Genomic DNA, 23,335 nt, shown 5'->3' on the forward strand with positions numbered 1-23,335 from the left:
TGTGAACGGACGCTAATTGTTTTGGGTTCAATGTGAAGTCAGGTGAGAGGCTCTACAAAGCAGGGCTTCTGGACCCTCCCACCCCTCCAGAAACTGCTGGATTTTTCTGGAAGAGGGAAGGAGGCCTAGATTAGCATGATTAAGGGCATTTGGCCAATCCCCAGACAGGAGGCCAGGTAGTGTGACTACGACACTTTTTGTCACTCCTATTTTAGGCATGGTATAATCCATTGCAATGGAAGTCTTTGAAATTGCCTTTTGCAGTGAAAATATTCAGAAAATAACAGTAACAGTGATTATAAAGTGTATGGACTGGAAGCATTAAGATGCCCCCCAGCAGAGTTTTCAAATAAACATGTTATAAAGGACATCATGGGTATAAGTGTCCTTAAACTTTACTCTTACCTCTCAAGTGTTTTTTTTTCCTAGAGATGTCATTCATAATATCACAGGCAAAACGCAAGGCAAACAGTTTAACACATTCTGAAAGTGAACTACTTGCAAAAAATTGTGTAACCACACAAAGATAAAAAACTCAGATGTGTTAATGGCCTGCAAATGAAGATACAATTTCTGGGTAGAGTGTCTATAGTTTTATTAAGATTTCTAATACAGATTAGAAACAAAGTTCCCACAACAGCAGTTTGTTTAAAGATGTTCCTCGCTGTCTTCTACTGAAAAAGATGTCAAGAAAAGAGAATCCTTGTGTTGTTTGTTCTTTATAGACACTATTTTCTGATTAGTGAGCTTCTTGTGTTTGCTGGGCTTCATGGCTATGGTGGTCTTCTTCGGCCTCTATGATATTGTAATCTGTAGAAAAAATGGAATGTGCATTAGATATTGTTAAGACCTTAATTGTTAAGACCTTAATTGTTAAGACCTTAATTGGTAAGCTAGTGGAATCTGATGAATGAAATGTATGGATTAGCCACTAACATAAAAAATATTCATCTTTATATTGCAATTTATATCATGGGTAGACCCATCCCATTTGCCTTTTATGACACATCCCTCATTAACAAAAAGCTATAATGGTCCTTCTCTAGAGCTACAAGAATTGGTGGAGAGAATAAATTGGGAATTTAAATGTGCCTTAAAGAGGACATATAATACAGAACTAATAAAACATGAACAACTTTATTATATAATTAAAGTATTACTAATACCACAGGAATGGATGAGTTGTCATATCAAATTTAGTAAGCAGATGCAAGTTTACAGTTTCGAGATGGCATAGAGGATTGACACATTTTGTGATATTCTCCTTTCCACACACTACCGCATGGTCTACAGAAAATGGTGTCCCAGCCATTTCTGCAGACCATGTAGCAGTATGTGGACAGATGAGGCTTCACCAAAGGAGGGTGTACTAAACCATTAGAATCTCTTGTTTAACTCTGATAGTAGCAGATGTGTTTGGTTTTGGAACAATATTGGACACTAATGGGCACAACAGATACCAGAGATACACGATCTTTTGGATGCACATTTGTTATTTTTGGAGGTTTATCATCTTGACACAGTTGTTTAATAAACAGTTTTTAGCCATCTCATCTATTTATACAAGGGAGTGGATCCTGAAGAAGAGACAATACCCTGAAATGCATTGATCTACTATGCCAGCTGGAAACTGTAAACAGGTATCTGTGCACTAAATTTGAAATGGCAACTCACCCTTTCCTGTGGTTTTGTAATATTTTAGTTATATAATAAAGTTGTTCATGTTTTAACAATTGTGTGTTATATTTTTGTTTACATTTACATACAGGACAAGCTGTCCAGATAAGTGACAGTAACAGATGGGAGAAACTACAATACTCCCAAAAGGCAAGAAATGCGTAATATCTATGTATTTTTTTTTCTTTGCTCATTCAATAGTTCAGTCTTAAATGCCAGATATACAATTTGTAACATTCTGTCAAAAAGTGAAAACTAAATTATGACTTCATTTAGATGTGCGATTGGAGACAATTCTTGGTTGAGCAGTGTTTTTAACGCCCACCAAATGTCCCCCTTGGGCTGTTGGGGTATTTACATGCTGCGGCTGTAATACTTTGCTTCACACCCAGAGTAAAGTCAACCCAATATGTAGCAATCACTGGGCAGCAAGCCTGCTGAACGCTACACATTCAGGCAAACAGGGAAGAGCCACAAATGTCCCAAAACCATGTTCGATGCATGCAGTTTCGACGTGTTTGTTGCCAAAATGGGGTTAAAACAGGTAGTGAGGAGGCATCACATCACTTCATCACTACATGTCAATAGTCTCTAAAGCGCAACATGAACATGGAACATGGTTCAGTGGAAAGATAGATTTACACACTAAATCTACCCTAAGCCCGGGTTCAAACTGATGTGGTGCAGCACATCGCATGTGATTCACACAGGGACCGCACCGCATTCCTGTGCAAATTGCATGCGATTTCTGTGTGGTGCAATTTGAGCCATACACTTTGTATGGGTCAAAAAGCACCACATCTGCACCAAAGTCTGTGTAGGACCCTTTTTTTGTTCGCACCAGAACCTGATCGCGTGGGTGTGAACACCCATGCGATCCGATTCCGCACATCGTATCATGTTTTGTGAACAGATTTTGGGCTGTCGTTAACGTAAAATACATGCCCGCATTGGTTCGCATGAATGGGGTGCAATTATGATGTGGTGCGGAAATCACACAGAAACCAGTGCAAATTCTGCATAGCATCAGCATCAACCCGGGCTGAGGGTCATTATTATATTTCTTAGGCTTAGTAAATCCAATAATCAGAAGGTATAACATTGTTACACATATTGTATTTTTATTAAAGCTGACATTTAATCTTCTTATATAATGTCTTCCCTGGTTCTTCCTTTCCCCCTCATTTACATGCTAATTCAAATATGAAATAAAACCCTTCAATTTTCATTACATACCAAATTTTAGATCCACTGACATCACAAGTTTTTTGTGCTTCGCTATGCAATGCAGGCATTTCCTCCCATTTCATCATTACTGGCGGGAGGGGCCAGCAGGATTCTGTACATAGCTTCCTGAAAATATCACAGCACCCTGCTTTACTACACCTTCCAAGAGCCCTTAGTCCTCATTCAAGCAGTAGGCCGGGTCTTGGAGGAGTTATGGTGCTATGGGCTGAATGCCTGAAGGAGTGGGCATTCCTAAACAGGTTGCATTCACATGCAGCCTGCTCTAAGTAATACTAAGCCTCCATGTTTGAAAGGATTAAAACAAAAGGAATAAATGAAGTGGGCCAGGGACAATCAGGCTTGGGAGGAAATGCTGGATGGTGCTGGATATCCTTCAGCCAGGAAGTGAGGCAGGTTACAGCTACTGACTTGCTACTACTTCTAATGAAAAGCTCACAGTATACAGTGAAATCGGAGTCATTTCAGTACAAGAGATGACTCTGTAACACTGTGCAAGACTGCAGGTAAGGCTGAAATTCACTTTTAGGTTCACACCTATGTGGTGCGGGACACACCATGATCCCTGCGTGTTTCCTGCACTGCATTGCAATCACACTGCCCTAGCGATCTGCTGCACCAGATCGCATAGTACGAAAGGACCATGAGATCCGGTAGCAGTGTGGCTCCAAAAAAGGGGAATGCATGTCTGCGGTGTGGTTCCTGTGCTATTCACATGTGATTCATAGTGCGAACTGGGGCTTAAATAAAAGGAGATGTTGGAATATTTACTTATTATACCCACCATGGAAGAAACACCATTTGGTATTCTCAATGCTGCTATCAAAGCAGCAATTTTTCTTCTCACACTCTTCCTTGGTGATTGTTGGTCTACCACAGTCCTTCCTTTCAGAGGCACGTACATTGCAGTGAGCTATTAACGGGGAGAAAAATGTACAGGTCATTAGCAAGGTTAAGGCTGGGATCTCCTGAAGACTGATATTAGACGAAGATTTAGTTTCGAATGATATGCAGAAGATAAGACAAATCCCAAAAAAAGCTAAACTCCTTACCTTTACTGCAAGGGGTGTTATACGTAGCATGAGCTTTGATCACTGAGGAAGAAGAACATAAGGTTAGGATACCAGGAGGGACATGGTAAACACTGACATTTCCGATGGCCAACTTCTCCTTTTTAAAATACCCTGACTTTAAAACTGTTGGGGGGGGGGGGTGGCTGTGAGGGGAAGGAAGAAAAATCAAGTGAGTTGGGGGGGGGGGGGGGTAGGAGTGTAGTTATATAAGGGGGAGGTAAGTGAAGCAGTAAAAAGGGAAGTAGGTAAATCGATGAGAGAGGAAGAGGGAGTAAAATCAAGGGAAAGGCAAGGGTCTCAGCCATAGGAAGTGACAGATAAAAGAAAGAGAATGGGAACAGCAGGGAAGGGGGAGGTAATTAATAACCTCTTCACGCCGATAGTACACGCAAATATGCGACCTCTTGGTGGCTGGGCCTTGACGCTGAGTGGCCACATATTTGCGTACCATTTGTAAACAAACATGTGCTGAGAGCGCACGCCTTGCGCACTCCCAGCACGTGTCGGCATTCCACGGAAAGGTCCCGATCTCTCCTTGCGATCGGGACCTTTCCGATCATGTGACTGCCATGACAGCCAATCACAGCATTCACATGACCCTAAACTCCGCCCTGCCTCCCAGCATCAGAAAAACCTTATAGGACCGGAAGGCGCCAGTGTGAAGGGGTTAAGGGATATCCAATCATAGGAATGGTGAAAATTCAGGGGTATTGAAGCCCTTATATTTTTATTATGACAAGTTTACTTAATTTTTAACAGGTATAGAATTATAATTGAGTTTTTATCTCACAATGAATTCCAGCATAATGCCAAAGACAAGAAATAAAATATTATGAAGCCCAGGCAGAAACATAAAAATATTTAAATTTAACAAACTCTCTATAACTATTTTTGTCTTTGTTTTGCATGGGAAGGTCTAAAGAATAGTAGGTGAATGACAGAGGTTGGCAGCTGTGCAAGAATATACAAGTAGACACATTTTTTGCATTTAGTATTTTTGTCTACAGGAGCCTGGAAAGCATTGCACCAGCGATCAGTAGATCACTGATGCCATGCAGGTCTCCTGCAGACCTGTCAGAATATCTGCTTGCTGTACGGGATGTACGAGCAAGCAGATATTCTGACAGGAAGCTTCAATGAAGCTTCAGTGCTCCACAGCTCCATGGTAGTTCATTGAAAACTACAAGCCGACAGCTGCTAAGGCTGTTGGGACTTGCAGTTCATTCATTCACAGACGTCCTTGAATGAATGACGTGGCTGTGTGGGCGGAGCCCTGCATGGCCATGCTGGTTTAAAATTTGACAGCTAGTATGGGAAAACTTCTCTCCCTAATATCTGTCAGAGGGAGGAGGGCAGCGGGCGGTGGCTGCAGCTATGGGGACATGTTACAAGTTCCACCATAAAAACGGGTGGAACATGTAACATGATCTCAAAGGTGAACTTATCCTTTAAACCTAAATCCTTGATTTTTTGCAAATATTCTTTGTTCCACAAATACTTTATACCAGTTAGAAACTAAATCTTAATTGTCCTTACATTTTGTATTTATCAGAGCTTAGAAATAGTAGGATTAGCATATGAATACATGGACACCATGCTAGGTTTTGTGTAGGCGTGTTCACACTGAATGCCATAATATTCCTGGAAACAATCATTCATGCCTGGATAACTTTTCCCTGTAACTGTATAGTCTCATATACCTGGAACGTAGTAATCAAACACTTCAACATTGGCAGGATGCAGGTTGTCCACATGTGTTTCTTGTTTGATAGTGAACTCAAAATTTACGATAGAATTGTCAAGCTTTAGGAGAAAACAATAAGACAGTGAATAATAATAAAGTAACAACCTGTGGATAGCATCAGTATCTAAAACTAAGAAACAAAAAAGGAAACCTGGATCTGGAGGAGGTGCTGGGAGCAGGCTGGATTCTTAAAGTGAAACATCATGCAAATATTAAAAAGGGATATTCATAATTTACAGATATACTGCACTATATTAGCTTATCTTTTTGCAAGTCATTTTTGAAGATGAGATTGAGATGAAGAATCGTGGAGAAGACAGAGATATATAGATAGACAGATTGATGCATGCAGCTAGATCACCTATTTATTTCAGCTTATTTCCGCCCTTCCTGGGGGCCTCATCCGCATTCCTAATATTGGACCCTCACAGTACAATAGTTGTTGCTGTATGCATAGTACTATCCCCCACATTCCCAGTATACATAATATACTACCAATTTACAACTTACAACAAATACAGATTTCAGCTAAATGTAACATTCAACATAAAACATATTAAATATTTCACTCTCCAATCTAATAATAATAATAATCTAAAGATTATTCCATTATATGTGGTCACATACTATAGGCCCATGTATACTAAACCCTTGTTCTCCCCTTAGTGGTAAAATCCAAATTAACAAATACATGTCATTATTCATGGGAAGCTAATAACCAATTCCACATCTGTATTACAAACAACCTAATGTTACACCACCCCTAGTGGTCACTTCCTTTATAACAAATAAATGCAAAAGTGAATTCCCCATACTTAAACATACATATGCATTAATTTTAAAATATAAAACCCAAAACCTAATGTTCATCCATATTACATAACCCCCTCACCCATTACAATTGTATTGTAAACCCTTATCTATTGTATTATTAAAAATTAGAAATAAAACAGTTCAGATCCAATTCTACATTTAACCCTTTGGATTTTACCACAAGGGGGAGAGAACAAAAGCTCATTATGCATACTATATACTATAGTATGTGACCACATATAATGGAATAATATTTAGCTGAACGCTGTATTTATCATGCAAGATGTTGTAAATTGGTTTAACCATCTGTGTAGTATATTATGTATATTGGGAATGTGGGGCATAGTAGTATGCATACAGCAACATATATTGTACTATGAGGGTCCAGTCATGAAGAATGCGGACGAGGTCCCCAGGAAGGGTGGAAATAAGCGCCCTATAAATAATAGGTGATCTAGCTCCATCTGAGGTTCATGGCCTATGAGGAAGTCAATTGATGGTGAAAGGAGGAAGTGATGTCAAACGCAAACCTGAAGTACCACAGCAGTCATTTTAGAGAAGGTCTTGTGTATCTGAAATTCATATAAGCAGAATTTCAAGTAACAAAGTGTTTTTCTTAGATATACTGCTGCACTATGGCTTTCCTATTTTAATTACATGTATCGGTAGTGTGCGACATGGTGGAGCATAAAGAAGAGTTTGAGATACAGAAAGCACTATAAGCATAGCGGAGAGCCTTTTTAAGAGGCGCATTTATAACTGACATCTGGTAAGGTGCATGACCTGGAGGGAAGGTGTGGAGCACTATTGGTGAATGGAATACACATGATGGATTATTCACTTTGTTTATGTCAGTTGCACTATTAAGGGATATTAATGATTTAAAGATATACTACACTATAGTAGCTTATCTTTTTTCAAGTCATTTTTGAAGCAATTGAGATGAAGAATCATGGAGAAGATAGAGATATATATGTAGATTGATGCATGATATTTTTGACTGAGGGTAAGAGTAGATATTAAGGATGGTGGTTGGTATTGTGATCACATGGTGAAGAGATTGGAGCAGGTTGTTTCACTGGGAAAGCGAGCACATTAATGTATTATACATTTTGGAACATACTACACTATATAGATTATTTTTGATTTTATGGTATTTGGGAGCACACGCAGTGGATGTGACAGGAGTGAAGAGCAGGAAAAGAGGATTGGTTTACATGCAACACTCTATTGCATTAAGAGCCCAGGGAGAATATTGCATTAAGAGCCCAGGGAGAATATAAGGAGACTATTATCTGTAAATGGACTTTTGAATGACTGAATAATTTATAGTTCACTGGTTTAGCACAAGTATTAAAATGTAGTGATGACTTCCCTCTGGCCTTTCTCATCTGTGTGCCAGTTCCATATCAGCATGCCAAAGTTTGGAAGCCTGAGAGGCCAGGCAACTTGTATTTTCCAGAGAAGGTCAGAGGTTAAATCCTCAATTTTTTTAAGCAACACACTTAGTATAAGGACTTGTGTCCCTCTTTAGGCTACTAACATTGATTACCTGTCTTAAAAGATGAAATGGCTGCAAAATATTGGGAGACACAGAAGAATTTCAACAGAAAAAACAAGCATATACATACTGAATGAATCCCTGTTAAAAGTAATGTAATGGGCAGGTATTATACCTACAATATAACCTACATATCAAAAAACATAAAACTCTTACATCGTCCAAGTAGATTTGGATCTCATCAGGTAAGACATCTACTCTTCTCACTCTGTAATTCCTCTTCAGCTAGAATATAAAGTAAATTACAAGCATGAAGGATCTGTAAGAGACCTTTTATTTACATGAGGCCCTGTAGGTCACAATTGCTAAGGCAAGAGCAGTTCTAATTGCTCATAGTAACCAATCAGATTATTTTTTTCTTTCATTCTCCCATACTGCTTTATGAACATGAAATTTAGAATCTAAATGACTGTTAAAAACAGTTCTTCCTTCACTGTCTTTCTTAAAATAAGCCAACATTGAGGTCAGGAGCTTGCCTGGCTTTCCCGCTTAAAGGATCAGTAAACTGAAATGTGGCTTACACACTGTAAAACTAAAATGAAATCATATATGCATCACACAACTTGACTGAGGTTATTGAGTGGTTTGTCACTGTGCTACTGATACAGACCTCCTCTAAATGGGCACACATTCAGGATAACTGTTCCTAGTCTCTCCCTATTGCTCCGAATAGGGACATCAAATGATGCACAGATGTTCGGGGGGGACAGAATTATTATTCTGCATAGCGTATTCATTCTCAAAGAAGGTGTGAGCAACAGCTATCTGCATGTTTGGCCTGCACTTAACTTATGCTAAGTTTTGCCAAACCCATTGACAAATCAACATTTCAAGTTTTGCAGAAACCCACACAGCTGGCTAAATGCATTTACTTGGACACATCAGCAGTGCATAAGTGAAAACTGAGAACATGATTGGGAAAAACTGACCTTTGCCTTGCCAGGTGGCACTGCAAACACCCTCTGAAAGCATAACCCATGCCTTCACAGTGAGTTATATAGTTATAAAGCTAAACGCTCTGAGATAGGCATTTTGTTCTCACTAAAATCTAAAAATCTATTGTGAGGATTTCTTGTATTTGAATATTTTTGCACTTTACTTACTTGCACATTTATTGCTTGTTATCCTTTTGTTTTCAAATGGATTCATGCATTTATTTAGGCATTGGTGCTGGAATTGTTTATGTATTTGCACTTTAAAGGTTTTGTATACTGGCCTTACAAGCTGCCTTGAAGGATTTCTTTACCCTAGCACTGACTTCCCTTGGATTTACTGTCCTCTCCAGATGGACAAGCTGGTGTACATCAGGAGAATCTTCCAAAAGATTGGAAGGAACTCTACAGCTGGATTCCTGAGGCACCAAGCAAAGTGTAAAAAAACTCAGTCTGTCCAGACACTGGACTGATTTGTTCCATGATAACAAAATGTTGCGTTGCAGATGTCTGGAGTGAAATTGGAAAAAGATCTGCCTCAAAGAAGGCATCAGGCCCACAGCTCTCATGCAGAAGCTGAAAGTCAGATAGCTTTCTGCATTGAAGTGTTGAACAAAGTGCTTCCCAACTGTTCCCACAACAGGAGGATGTCAAAGTATCCCACAATGGGAATACCCCAAGAACACAGCAAGGCCAACATTGAAGGGTAAATATCAAAGGTACAGAAGACAGACCAGGGCTATGAACTGATAGCATAGTGATCCTGCAGCAAACTGCAGAAAGCATTGGTTTGCAAGAATTATGTGCACATGTAAGTAGGCATCTTTAATGTCCGCAGAAGTGTTAACGTCTCCCTGTTGAAGGGAAACAATGACAGATCTTGGTGATTCCATCTGCAAAATTGGTGCTTGAATATACACAGCCAAGACTTTGAGATCCAAGATGGGGTAAATGTCCTCCTTGGGTTCTAAAAAAAGGGAACAGGTTGTAGTAAAACTCCTGAAAACATTCTGCCAGGGCACTGAATGACATCCTCAATGAGAACATTTAGAGCCGGTCTAAAGAGGCGCTGTCCCTTGAGGGCCATGCTATTCAAACACTTCTTAATAAATAGTTGCTTAGTCCAGCGTTTTAGCTATGGTGCCCTCCATATATAACAAGAGACATGCAAGAAAAAAAGCTAGAGTCACAATAAGCCATCACAGCTGAAATCTAGCAACACAGCCATTTGCTGCTTGTTTTCAATAAGCAGAGAGTCAACAGCTGTGATGTCAAGATCCCTTTCCAGGGATTTTGCCCAGTCAGCATTGGTCTGATAAAGTAAAATCATAACCAGAATAGGGTGAAGGAACAAAGTTCCTACAAAGCACCTTCCAACTGCTTACCAATTGGGCCCCTAAAAGCACCGGTATGGTATTCCCCTTGTACGGTGAGACACAGTGGGATCCACAGTGGGAATAGACCACTCCTTAACAAAATTCACATCAACTGGATACAAGGCCAGCTTCGTATAGAAACAGCTAGTGCATTAGTGCAAAGGGAAGATCTTTGTGGCCCAAGGGGCTCTGTATTACACCAGGTTTCAGGAGCACAAATAAGAGCTGAAATAGTCTCCTTTAGGTTGGGAGGAATAGCAGAAGACTGCAATGCCTCAGAATACTCTCAGTATCCTGTACCCACTTGTAGTACTCAGCTGATAAAAAAAAAAACTGGTGTGTCATAGCAATGTAAGAGTGCAGGCAGTCTTGTGCTTGATCCAGAAAGCAGAGAAACATCAGGGAATGAGAAACTGCACACCAATTGCTGAACAGGTGGAGAGGAGTGTGAACGGCCTTAGCCTTGAGTTCACATTCCTCTGCAAGCGTTGAGCTAGTGGTGTGCAGTGTCTCTCATCCCCTCATGCCTCAGAGTAAATCTCTTCTGATAAAGGATTTATCAGAATCTCTGCAGTCAATGGCTCAGAAGCCACTAAAGATGCAAGTCAAATCAGATAACTTTTTTGGACTGTATTGAAAAGATTACACAAATTGAAATATATACACTATATTGCCAAAAGTATTGGGACACCCTTCCAAATCATTGGATTCAAGTGTTCCAATCACCTCCATGAGGTATAAAACCAAGCACCTAAGCATGTAGACTGCTTCTACAAACATTTTTGAAAGAATGGGTCGCTCTCAGGAGCTCAGTGAATTCAAACGTGGTACCGTGATAGGTTGCCACCTGTGCAATAAGTCCATCGGTGAAATTTCCTTGCTACTAAATATTCCACGGTCAACTGTTAGTGATATTATAACAAAGTGGAAGCAACTGGGAACAACAGCAACTCAGCCACATAAAATGACAGAGCGGGTCAGCGCAAGCTGAAGCACACAGTGCGCAGAAGTCGCCAGCTGTCTGCAGAGTCAATAGCTAAAGACCTCCAAACTTTGTGTGGCCGTAAGTTTGGTGGAGGGGGGATTATGGTTTGGGGTTGTTTTTCAGGGGTTGGACTTGGCCCCTTAATTCCAGTAAATGGAACTTGTAAGGCATCAGCGTACCAAGACATTTTGGACAATTTCATGCTCCCAACTTTGTGCGTGGGTTTCCTCCAGGTACTCCAGTTTCCTCCCACACCCCAAAGACATGCTGGTAGGTGAATTGATTCCTGTCCAAATTGTCCCTAGTATGTATATGTATGAATGTGAGTTAGGGACCTTAGATTGTACGCCCCTTGAGGGTTAGGGACTGATGTGAATGTACAATATATATATGTAAAGCGCTGCATAAATTGACAGCGCTATATAAGTACCTGAAATAAATAAATATGTATTTTTTTGTCTTGGTTCTTTTGGCACTTATAGGGAACACAAATAGAGGAAGCAGTGCAGTGTTTTTCCCTGTTTTCTAATCACGTTCTGCGCATTCATTAATTATGCTAACTTTTTTGCACATGCACAGATGCTTATCGAGTCTTTTAATACCCATAGAATGGCAGAGACCATAGTATGTCTGTGCATGCATATCATTTAGTGAGATTTTGTGCATATACAAACACACTGTGGGTCTCTGTCAGGTCCTATAGACCAATGGTATGTCTGAACATGTTCAGAATATTGATCCAGCATGGTGGCATTGGTGTAGGACTCTACAGAAGAACATTGGTTTGGAAGAAGACAACGCTGGACTCCAAAGACCAGTAAGCATCTATTCTTTCACTTACATACAGGAACAATTATCAAGCAATAAAAATAAAATTGTAGCTTTGGAATAGTGGAATTCCTCGTTTGCATCTGGTTTATTCCAGCGATTGAGATGTTAATACAGTTTACTGTATTTTACAGCAACTCCAGTAGAACATCTTCTTTCACTTTTCTACATTTAGTACATGGTCTCCAAAAAATGATCCTGCCTATGTACAAAAGACAGTGTTTATACTCTTTTCCTGACTTTGGTCCACCAACAAATTAGAATGAACCTTGGACTGACTGGGGATTTTCCTTGATTTACCTTGACTTGCTTCTTATCAATGAACTACAGTACTTCAGTTGAAGACTACTTACATCAATCCTTCTACAAGTATATGACACCTACCTTCCTAATGCTTTTTTTATCTGCGACATATCCTGATAAAAGTTCTGCTTTAATCATAACCATGTTGGTTTTAGATCGTTTTCCTAAGTATCTGCAAAAGAACAAATTAATTTAAGTTGAATCAGCTCTAGGTTCTCATTTAACAGTCTTTAAATCAGGAACAAGAAAAACCTAATATCTCTCAAGCACATTACAGGTGTCATTACATTTTAAAAAAAGATTGTTTAGCTTGCTTCTTTTTCAATGGTGTTTATTTGTTTCATCTTAAAAGAAAGGGGGTTACAAGACAGGCCAGTCAATTACACATCCATTTCTCAACAAACTGCAGCCTGTCTGGGGGGGATGGTACAAATAACGTACAATAAGCAACAAGCTATGACAATCAGCAGTCATTGATAGCCAAATGGGTCCCATTGGGACTTGTGAATGTAAGGTCAATAACAATAAAGACAGGAGAAAAGAAAAAAACTAGAGTGGAAACTTTTGTCAGACCTAGCGTTGGAGACCGCTGTGACCTGTGTGGAAAATTGGGCTCCCTCCAACTCTCTGCAGGCAATGAGGGGGGGGGGCACCCCCCATGGCTTTGAGCTAACTATATCAGAAGAAGGGAAAAGTAAAAAGAAGGGAAAAGAATAGATAAGAGGGAGGAGAAATAAAAAGAGGGAGGAAAGAAAAGAATGGAAGAAGAGAAAGGAAAAGAGTAGACGGGGGAGGGGAGGGGGGGAAGGACCTAGGGGGAGGAAAGGACGAGGAGTGTGGGGTGTAGGATTTGTATCCTCTATAGGTTCCACATATTACCCACAATCCAGCCTAGAACGGTGCTGAGAGATATTTCATCCAGTGGTCCCAAGTTTTCTCAAAATAGGCCATCCTATCATGAATAGTGGTCAGACATTCATTGACCATTATCCAGGTCAGCTTGGCCTTTAGGAGGTCAGGGGAAACCGTGGGGGATCTCCAAGAACGCGCAATGAATAATCTGGCAGCAGTAAATATGAGTGCAATCAGAGGTTTCACATATCCAGGTATTCCCTCCACCGGTTTTCCTAGGAGGGCCTGTTGTGGAGATTTGATAAGATTCACCTAGTTAAGTGAATATATAAAATTATAGGTGTAAATCCAAAATTGCTTTACTTTGCTGCAGGTCCACTATGTACGGAGAACCATTCCCTCCTTTCCGCAGCAACAACTGGAGGAGGCCCATTGAACAAAACACGCCAAACGGGAAGGTACTAAATACCACCATAGGAAGACCTTATAATTAGCTTTGATCAATGAAATATTGATATCATTTTTAGAGTTAAGCTGCGCCAGTTTATTCCATTCCGCTGCCTCTAATACTTCCCTCAGGTTTCGTTCCCATCTTTCTATGTAGGGTAGTTTGGTGGAGTCCTCATGCAAAATAGTATATATCTTAGATATATGACCAGTATGCTTATCCAGGGTTCTACAAAAATGTTCCATTGAAGTCGATGAAAACAGGTCACTGGTGCTTCTAAGAGTATGGAGAAAGTGGGTTATATGAAAGAAGCGATGTAGCTTAGTGGGGAGGTGATGTTTCTCCTGAAATACTATCTTAGGTATTGGGCCCCTATGATCGCAGAAATCTGCTAAACAAAGAAAACCTTTATTGGTCCACCATTCAAAATCGGAAGGGCCGAGACTCAAGGGGAACGCCAGGTTGCCCAATAAAGGGGCTAGGGGAGTGTGGGGGGATTTAAAGCCACCCTTACTAATCTATCCCATAGGGAAAGGGAAAAATATAATGTGGGACACAAAATTGCAGGTCTGTCCCTGGCTTTCAGCGACATCATACGGCTAATTGGAGTATTAGGGACATGTGATGATTAGCCTGCTTCTTTTTGAACAATGTATGTAGATGTGTTCTGATGCAGGGTAATCAAATATGTATGTTTACGTATGTGTCTACCAACCTGTAATACCCCTTCATTACCAGGTCATTTTTCAATGCTGTAATAGCGTAACTGACAATTTTTTTTTTATTTTTATTTTTACAATATAAAGGAAAAACATATTAAAGAAAAAATGCCACATTCTTAGTTTGCAAAGGTGTCAGGTGCTAATTAGGCTGATCTTTGTGCTGGACCCAAATCTGTTACAGTAGCAATTATTATTATTATTATTATACGGGATTTATATAGCGCCAACAGTTTGCTCAGCGCTTTACAATATAACGGGAGACAATACAGCAACAATACAGTTCAATACAAGAGGGATAGGAGGGCCCTGCTCCTTGGAGCTTACAATCTAGGAGGGAGAGGCTAGTGGTACAAAAGGTAGTAACTGTGGGGGATGGACTGGTTGGAAGAGTAGAAGATTCCATTATTAGCTGAGGACAGGATAGGCTTCCCTGAAGAAATAGGTTTTCAGAGATCGCCTAAAAGTGAGCAGAGTAGGTGATAGTCTGATAAATTGGGGTAGAGAGTTCCAGAGGATGGGAGAAGCTCTGGAGAAGTCCTGGAGACAAGCATGGGAGGAGGAGACAAGGGAGCTAGAGAGTAGGAAGTCTTGTGAGGAGCGGAGAGTACGGTTTGGGTGGTATTTGGAGACAAGATCAGTGATGTAATTTGGGGCAGAGTTATAAATGGCTTTATACGTTATTGTTAGTGTTTTGAATTTTATCCGTTGGGCAATGGGAAGCCAGTGAAGGGATTGGCAGAGAGGGGTGGTAGATACGGAACAGTTAGTAAGGTGGATGAGTCTGGCAGCAGCATTCATGATAGACTGAAGAGGGGATAGCCTGCAATTAGGTAGGCCAATGAGGAGGGAGTTACAATAGTCAAGGTGAGATATAACAAGGGAATGAATAAGTTGCTTAGTGGTTTCCAAGGTTAGGAACAGCCGTATCTTGGAGATGTTGTGAAGGTGAAGTCTACAAGATTTGGACAGTGATTGGATTTGGGACTAAAAGGACAGATGGGAGTCTAGGATTACACCTAGTACCTGGCATTACGGGAGGGACTGATGATTGTGTTATTGATCTTGATGGAGAAGTCAGGGGAGGGGGCACAGGCTGGGGGAATACTAAGAGCTCAGTTTTCGAAAGATTGAGTTTGAGGAAGTGGAGTGACATCCATGTCGATATGTCACTTAGTAGGTTAGTAATGCAAGAGGAGACTGAAGGGTGAGGTGAGGGGTAGAAAGATAGATTTGTGTGTCATCAGCATAGAGATGGTACTTAAAGCCATGGGAGTTTATCAAGTGACCAAGGGAGGAGGTGTAGATGGAGAAGAGAAGGGGTCCAAGGACAGAACCTTGAGGGACCCCTACAGAAAGAGGGAGTAAAGAGGAGGAGGCAGCGTTATAGGTAACGCTGAAGGAGCACTGCGATAGGTAGGAGGAGAACCAGGAGAGAGGAGAATCTCTGTGGCCAAGAGAGTGGAGTTTTTTGAGGAGGAGGGGATGGTCAGCCGTATCAAAAGCCGCAGAGAGGTCAAGTAGTAAGAGTACGGAGTAGTGGCCATTGGTTTTAGCTGTTAGTAGATCATTAGTGAGTTTAAGTAGGGCAGTTTCAGTGGAGTGTAGTGAGCAAAAGCCAGACTGTAAAGGGTCAAGAAGGTTGTTGTCGGTGAGGTGGGAGCTCAGGCGATTGTAGACTAAGCGTTCTAGGAGTTTAGAGGTAAATGGCAGCAGGGAGATGGGTCTTAAGTTGTTCAGGTTGGTGGGGACCAGGGAGGGCTTTTTAAGTATGGGAGTGATGTGTGCATGCTTTAGAGGGGAGGGGAAGGCACTAGTAGAGAGGGAAAGATTGAAGATGTGAGTGAGGGAGCATAGGACGGAAGAAGAGGGTGACCACAGTAGTTGTGAGGGGACAGGATCCAGGGGGCAGGTTGTGAGACAGGCTTCTGAGAAAACCTTAGTGACCTCTTCGGTAGTAGCAAGGTCAGAGGAAAGTGTTGAGGGAGGTTTAGTATAAGGTATGCTAAGTGGGATGGATGTCTGTGCAGTGGCGATGCCCCTATGAATTGCGTCAATCTTGTTTTTGAAATGATTTGCAATCTCGTGAGCAGTGAGTGAGGTACTGGGTGGAGGTGGAGAAAGTAGATAATTTAAAAATGTTGTTTGACATGGTTGCATGTGTGCAACACTTCTGAATAGTAGTTAATGAATCTTGACCTGGCCTAAAAAATAGCTACATTACAACACCGAAGTAAAATAAAACATGTAGCGCCTTTAACATACACTCATGAAATCGATCTTTGTATAGCTGTGGAGACCCTAGGATCCTAGGATCCTTGGCCCAGGCTGTCCTCAGGGCTTTTCCTTCTATTCTAGTTGATATTAAAGCCTATACCTTCTAAATGCTAAGCTCCATCATTCAATCATCAAATGGTAAAGTCCCTACTACCCACCAGGGATTTGCCTTTTGGACAGCTAAATGAAAGAGGTAGGGCTTACTGTTAGGATATATGGCATAACTCTGGCTTAGAGAAAATTCAAAGCCCCTTGTAAAGCCTGGGCTTAGGATCTAGGGAACTCCAGTGCGACCTGGGGGGTGATTTCAAAACTAACACAGATAACCTGATGCCTGCATATCAGTAGAGTTGTTACAGAAGGCACTTTTTAGCCACCTTCATTTCCAGTATACACTGGATGTTTGCTCTCACCTGGTTTCTATATGGACATCAAACATTTTCTTTGCATCTTGGGTGCAAGCAGCTGGATCGGTGCTTACATTGACAGCAAAGTGGACATCATGCTCATCAGGAACACTGGCATAATGTAGATGTGCCTACAAAGAGATATGCAATCAGGACATTCATATTTTTGTTTTGCTTTTTTCAATATTACTTTCTGTCCGTGAAATCTTTAGATTAATGCTGCAGTGTGAGTGCTAATACTGCACTCACACTGCAGAGGTTTAAAGCTTGTTTCTGTCTAGGGCACATGTGTCAAACACTAGGCCCAGAGGCCAAATCTGGCCCACAAGACCATTTCATGTGGTCCTCGAACCTCCCCTGCAGCTACGGCACCCCCTTGATCTCCGTGCCCACCTTGTCTCAGCAGTCTTCATTTCTCTGTGCAGCTGCAGAGAGGCTCGTCTCTGCCCCCACATCTCAGCAGTCAGCAGGAGAGAGGAGGGCAGAACTCCTCCTACAGATCCTGCATCTCCATTTGCAGCTGCAGCACCTTCTCATTTCCACGCCCCATTTCAGCTTTCAACAGACCTCAGCAACTGAGTCCAGCTCACCTCTGGTCCTTCTCCAGACCTTGCACTTTCTGCTTCCCAGCTCCGCCCCAGCTTTTTCCTGGCAGCAGCACAAGGTAAGGGGGCACACTGTGCTGTAAGGGAGAGTGGGGGATTTTTGACTTCTGATTGTGGGGGGATCCTGACATCTGATGTAAGGGTAGACGTGTGCTCTGGGCATCTAGTCTTAAAGATACCACTGGCCCTTTGAGGGCAACCAGGATGCTGATGAGGCCAACGATAATATTGAGTTTGATACTCCTGGTCTACAGGATGGTAAAACCACTTTTATGTACCTAATCCTCCATTCTCCCAGCATATAGCACTCCCCTGTGCTGCAGCAGTGGACTGTCCCTTGGAGTTCTCATATCCATTGCAGGGCTTTGATCCCTGCATAGGTCTTGATGACATCAGGAACCTGTCCAGCAGCATGGAGGAGACTGCAGATGTGGAGGATCAGGTAATTAAAACTGCTGTACTCAGTCCCCATACACATAAATGAGCAGTTAAGCTTTGCAGTGCGAGTGCAGCCCTATTGTAAGGGAGGAATTTTAGTTTTGCTGGGGTTTAATTTTAAAATAAACCTGTCCTTTGTCTATACAGAGCAAAATAACAGGTTCACGTATATGCTGTAGCACCAGCTGCACATCCTTATCTTTTCTCCCCTGTTGCTCCATTTACCCACAAGAGCAAAGTGAACATCTGTGTAAGGTTCAAGTTGCTATGGTTGGAGTATATACAGGGCTAAAAATTATACATTTGATTTTGAGATTATGATGATTTATCAAAGTAAAGAATAAAGTGTACAAACACGTTTCTTTTCATTTACTGATACATGTTGTGTAGGCAGTGCAGGTCACCACACACACACGCGCACGCACACACGCACACACGCACACACGCACACGATATTTGCAAAAGCACAACCATCATGTTGTTTCTTTTATCCATTTCCAGAACTGCTGTTTTCTTATTTACCTTCAGTTCAGTCCTTCTCATACTGTTCTACCCATTTGCCTCCAACACCTCCCTGTGCTACTCCTCCTATTCACTTCCAGTGCCCCTCTGTATTGCTCCACTCTCATCTACCTCCAGCACCTCCGGTACGTTTCCCCTAGTCTGCATACAGTAAACCCCCACACTACTTTTTATCATTCATCACCCTTTGTTGTTTTCCTCTTCATCTCATCCATTAACTTCCTTGTATTAATCCTCTGCTCTTCCTTTTGAACTCCCCCAACACCCCCCTCCCCCTTTGATATGCAAATTTGTTCTCCATTTTTTAAGCATTACCTTATAATGATATATTCAATGTGATGTAATATCTATAATCATTCTTTTTTAGGAAAATGTTGGTTACATATGTTTGCAGATATACGCTGATCATTGACTGCACCTAGCACTGTTTATACTTCTGACTAAGGCTCACCTCCACTGTCACCCCATCATGCACATTTTTTGTGCATAAGTGATGCAACATCAAATTATTTTTCCTTTTTGCCTCTTTACTCTGATGTGGAGAGCCACAGGTCTATAGGTGATCGGTCTACCCAAAAGGTGCAATAAGGTCTACTCTCTGCAGTTTCTGGAGATTATAGACCGATAGCTCAAGGCCAATGGAAGCCAGCATTCTACTTACTTGTGTGTAAACACAACCATCTCCTTTGACAGAGGCTGTGTAAATTCCTGGGACTTTCGGCAGATTCACTGTGTGGAGAAGGAGACTGTTATCCTTGTTTATGTTAACCTCTTTGTGAAATCCTGAATCATCTTCAATAATAACAGTTGAGTCTCCCTTCTTGTGCTTGGTGGCCTTGGCATATTTAGCGAGAGCATGAAGAGCTACTGTAGTATCCTGTAACATAGAAAATGTTTATAAGCATCAAAGCATATATGAGCCCAAAAAACTATTTGCTATTTTGCAGCTCACTAGACAATAGATGAGGCAATTACAAAAAAAAAAAAATATTTCACACAAATAGAGTTTTCCTTAGGTGGCAAATAATGCTAAATAAAGTTTAAAAAAAGTTTTTGTTATAAAATTTTGCACATTTTTTTTTTTATTTATTTCAGGTACTTCTTAAGCACCACCAATTTACGCAGTGCTTTACACATATACTGTATGTTATACATTCACATCAGTCCCTAACCCTCCAGGAGCTTACAGTTTAAGGTCCCTAACTCACATTCATACAAATGCACACTAGAAGCCAATTTACCTGCCAGCATGTCTTTGGATTGTGGGAAGAAACCAAAATCCCCAGAGAAAACCCACGCAGGCACAGGGAGCAAACTCTGAGCAGGTAATTTCATAGCAAATAAGTAATCTTTCTTCATACGTTAAAGCCAAACTATATTCTGCTACATTTCCTTGGTGAAAATAACCCAAATCAGTCTTTATTATTTAGTCTGTAGTAAAGTTATCCACAAACTATGGTGTATATATCTATAGCTATATATTTTTAGCTATATAGCAAAAAAAAAGTTTTTTTGGTCAATCATTTCTGGGGAATATATTTATTATGTATATTTATTTTTTATCATATTTTTGTCATTTAATCACTGCACTTGTTACTACTGTGTGATAGTTAATCCCATATTTAGGGATTCACAGAGCTTATCACCTATTTTTCTATTTTATTTGGCAATTTATAGCCTTTGTGGTCACCAGTATTGTCAGAGTGATAATTGATCCAAAATTTAGGGATTCACTGTTTTTTTATATTTATTAATATCTTTCACTTTATTGTAGTCCCATCAGGACTTTTTTTCTTTCACTGGCGTTTATTTTCAATATTTATTCACCATTATTGTCAGAGGGATAATTGATCCCACATTTAGGGATTCACCATTTTTTATTTATTAATATCTTTCATTTTATTGTAGTCCCATCAGGACTTTTTTTCCTCCTTCACTGGCGTTTATTTTCAACATTTATTCACTTTTCCATCTCACTATGAATCCCCTAGTGGATCAGTTCACTTCATGATTGGGGAGTGAGTGGCATATTTATCCACTGTATGCACTGAGGATAATGATTAGTCACCATTAAGATATATTTGGTATGAGTTATATTGGGTTTTAATACCGTTTTGTATTATTATATTTGTTTTTTTACTACAAGTCACAGTAATATTTAGGGTAGCGCTGCACCATACGTTTTATAATTTGCACCGGCCTTGTGCATTACCTTTAAAAATTAATTTATTGTATAAAAGGTGGTGATATACTCACAAAGGATAAAATATCAAAAGGCATATCATGTGAAGTACAGCAAGGTCCAATCAAACTGGATGATATCTGTGTTGGGATTTGTAGACCCCAAGTCTGACTGGTTCTCATTTGGAGGTCTACAAATCCCAACACAGATATCATCCAGTTTGATTGGACCTTGCTGTACTTCACATGATATGCCTTTTGATATTTTATCCTTTTTGAGTATATCACCTCCTTTTATACAATAAATTAATGTTTAAAGGTAATGCACAAGGTCAGTGCGCCCTCTTTTTTGTTTCTTTGCATACAAATAATAGTGGCATGCTTAAAGAGGAAATAAACTCAATCAACAATATTGATTAACGATTTTGAATGCTTATGCTGCTAGCCTTAGTAAATAGATAGGAAGGTATATTATATTTACATTATTTTACATTTCTTCAGTTGCTTCCTAGCTTCTGGCATAAATTAAAAAAATGTCATGCATCCCAGGAGTCTTCAAGGGCATTTTTTTCTTTCATGTAGAGGAGGGACTCAACCTCCTGCTTAAGGCAGATGGATCAGTAAAAGCTACACGTATTGTTTGCCCTTACTCTAGATGAATGTGGCTAAGATTGCAAGGGGAGGTATTTTTCAAAGTGATTTCTCAACAAAATAAAGCATGGGGACATGGATTGATGGGTGAGTTTGTTTTCAATAATAATAATAAATTAAGCAGAAGTTTGAGATTGTGGTGATCAGATATACAGTAGTTAAGTTCTGCTTTAACAGGGAGAAAGGTTTCTGATTCGATCTGGGCTCCTCAATGTGCAATCATGTGCCAAAGTAACAGTTATAATTAGAATAAATATAGTATTAGAAAACAATGATGTAACCTGAGAAGAGGAGAAGCCACCCCATGGGTTTTGTTTTGATGCAAGCCAGTGGACAGAATAAGCACTTTCTTCAAGGTCTTTGTGGGTGATTATATTGTCAGAAAGCAGAGCCAAGATGGTGTATGAGTGTACTTCGATATCTTCATGACGATAGCTACTACCTGGCAAGTGCTTGGTTCCACCTAAATTAAAATGTACAGTATAATTTAAAAAATCTGCTATAAGCAATATAATGAATTATACAGTATATGTCATGAGAAATGTGTATAGATTGCCATTGCTGACCTCTACAGGAATGCTAGTTTCCTGACTGTCATGCCAATAGTTTGGCCTCAAAATATTCTGATTCACTCACCTGCAAAAGGTATAGTGGCATAGCATGAGTAAACCACAGAGGCAGTTGCCCTGGGAGCAAAATTCTTAAGGGTGCAAAATTTCCCCAGGCCAGCCCCTTACAGTACACTGATTATATCCCAATGCCAGGACTGGCACCAACAAATGTGAGTTGAACTAATTGTTTTATGTGAGGATTTTAATTAAAGGTTTCACACTATGGGATATACTGCCCCCCCCCGATTGTATGTATGTGGAACACCGTTGAATAATGGGCGTGTTACTGCAGTGTTTTAAAAGATAAGTTCTGGAGTGTTAAAAAAATTTATAAATGCACATATTTTTGCAGAAATAAATTAGCATTTATTATTTTTTACTGGTAAGTCTGCAGAGAATTGCACCTACGATCAGTAGATCACGAGTGAAATGTCAGGCTCCTGCAGACACCGCCTCCAATTTGCCTGCCCATATCTCTATACAGAGCCCAGCACAGCCGTTTTTAAAAAGTAGCTGTGGGTGTGGGTAGAAGGTCACCTGCTCGCTGCCAGGGGGGTGGTGGGGGAGCAGATCTGGAGCATGTTACACATTGGATACACCTTGAATATGGATGTAATGTGTAACATGCTCCAAAAAGTGAACCTGTCACCTAGGGGGTCTCATGGTCTGGTGAGTTCTCTAACAATTTGTGGAAAGATTCACTGACAACTGCACAAAGTAGAAGAAAGAATAACACGTAGTGTTTTTGGACTGTTTTTATATACTGTTGTGACTTGCACATTGCTTTTCTTAATTGAATCACATTATTTTTATATTAGCGTGGTTTATTTGTGTATAGATCTTTGTATTCACAGTTGGTATGTTATGTACACTGTATAATTTAGGATTGTTTGCATAATTTTTAAAGGGAATCTCCTGAACTGCATCGATCCAATGAAGCATTCATAGCTGTTGATCAAATAAAAAGAACTTATTCCTACTGCTAAGAACATTCTCATGATTAAGGGCAGAACAAGGGAAGGCATCTGGAGAATCTTCCTCCAAAGGCTGTGAATCAGTCTTTAAAAAAGTTCCTTTCCCTGGGTGA

The 23,335-nt window shown here is 40.4% G+C and overlaps 1 protein-coding gene across 2 annotated transcripts in view; it reads right to left on the bottom strand.

Moving 5' to 3' along the window:
• Positions 1-578: 578 nt before the first annotated feature.
• Positions 579-23,335, bottom strand: part of LOC149451740 (alpha-2-macroglobulin-like protein 1) — a 148,792-nt gene continuing 126,035 nt past the window's right edge. For both annotated transcript variants that reach the window (XM_089690337.1, XM_089690336.1), the window contains exons 29-37: positions 21,919-22,100; positions 19,467-19,682; positions 17,247-17,371; positions 12,619-12,709; positions 8,270-8,338; positions 5,696-5,798; positions 3,975-4,016; positions 3,707-3,835; positions 579-810 (exon numbers count right to left, since the gene is read on the bottom strand). In XM_089690337.1, the coding sequence (XP_089546463.1) occupies positions 740-810; positions 3,707-3,835; positions 3,975-4,016; positions 5,696-5,798; positions 8,270-8,338; positions 12,619-12,709; positions 17,247-17,371; positions 19,467-19,682; positions 21,919-22,100 (1,028 nt within the window). In that variant the 3' untranslated portion in view covers positions 579-739. The remainder of the gene's footprint in view (positions 811-3,706; positions 3,836-3,974; positions 4,017-5,695; positions 5,799-8,269; positions 8,339-12,618; positions 12,710-17,246; positions 17,372-19,466; positions 19,683-21,918; positions 22,101-23,335) is intronic.

The sequence above is a fragment of the Staurois parvus genome, unplaced genomic scaffold, assembly GCF_062004578.1.
Source record: "Staurois parvus isolate SC_StPar_1 unplaced genomic scaffold, SC_StPar_1.0 ptg000525l, whole genome shotgun sequence".
NCBI lineage: Eukaryota > Metazoa > Chordata > Amphibia > Anura > Ranidae > Staurois > Staurois parvus.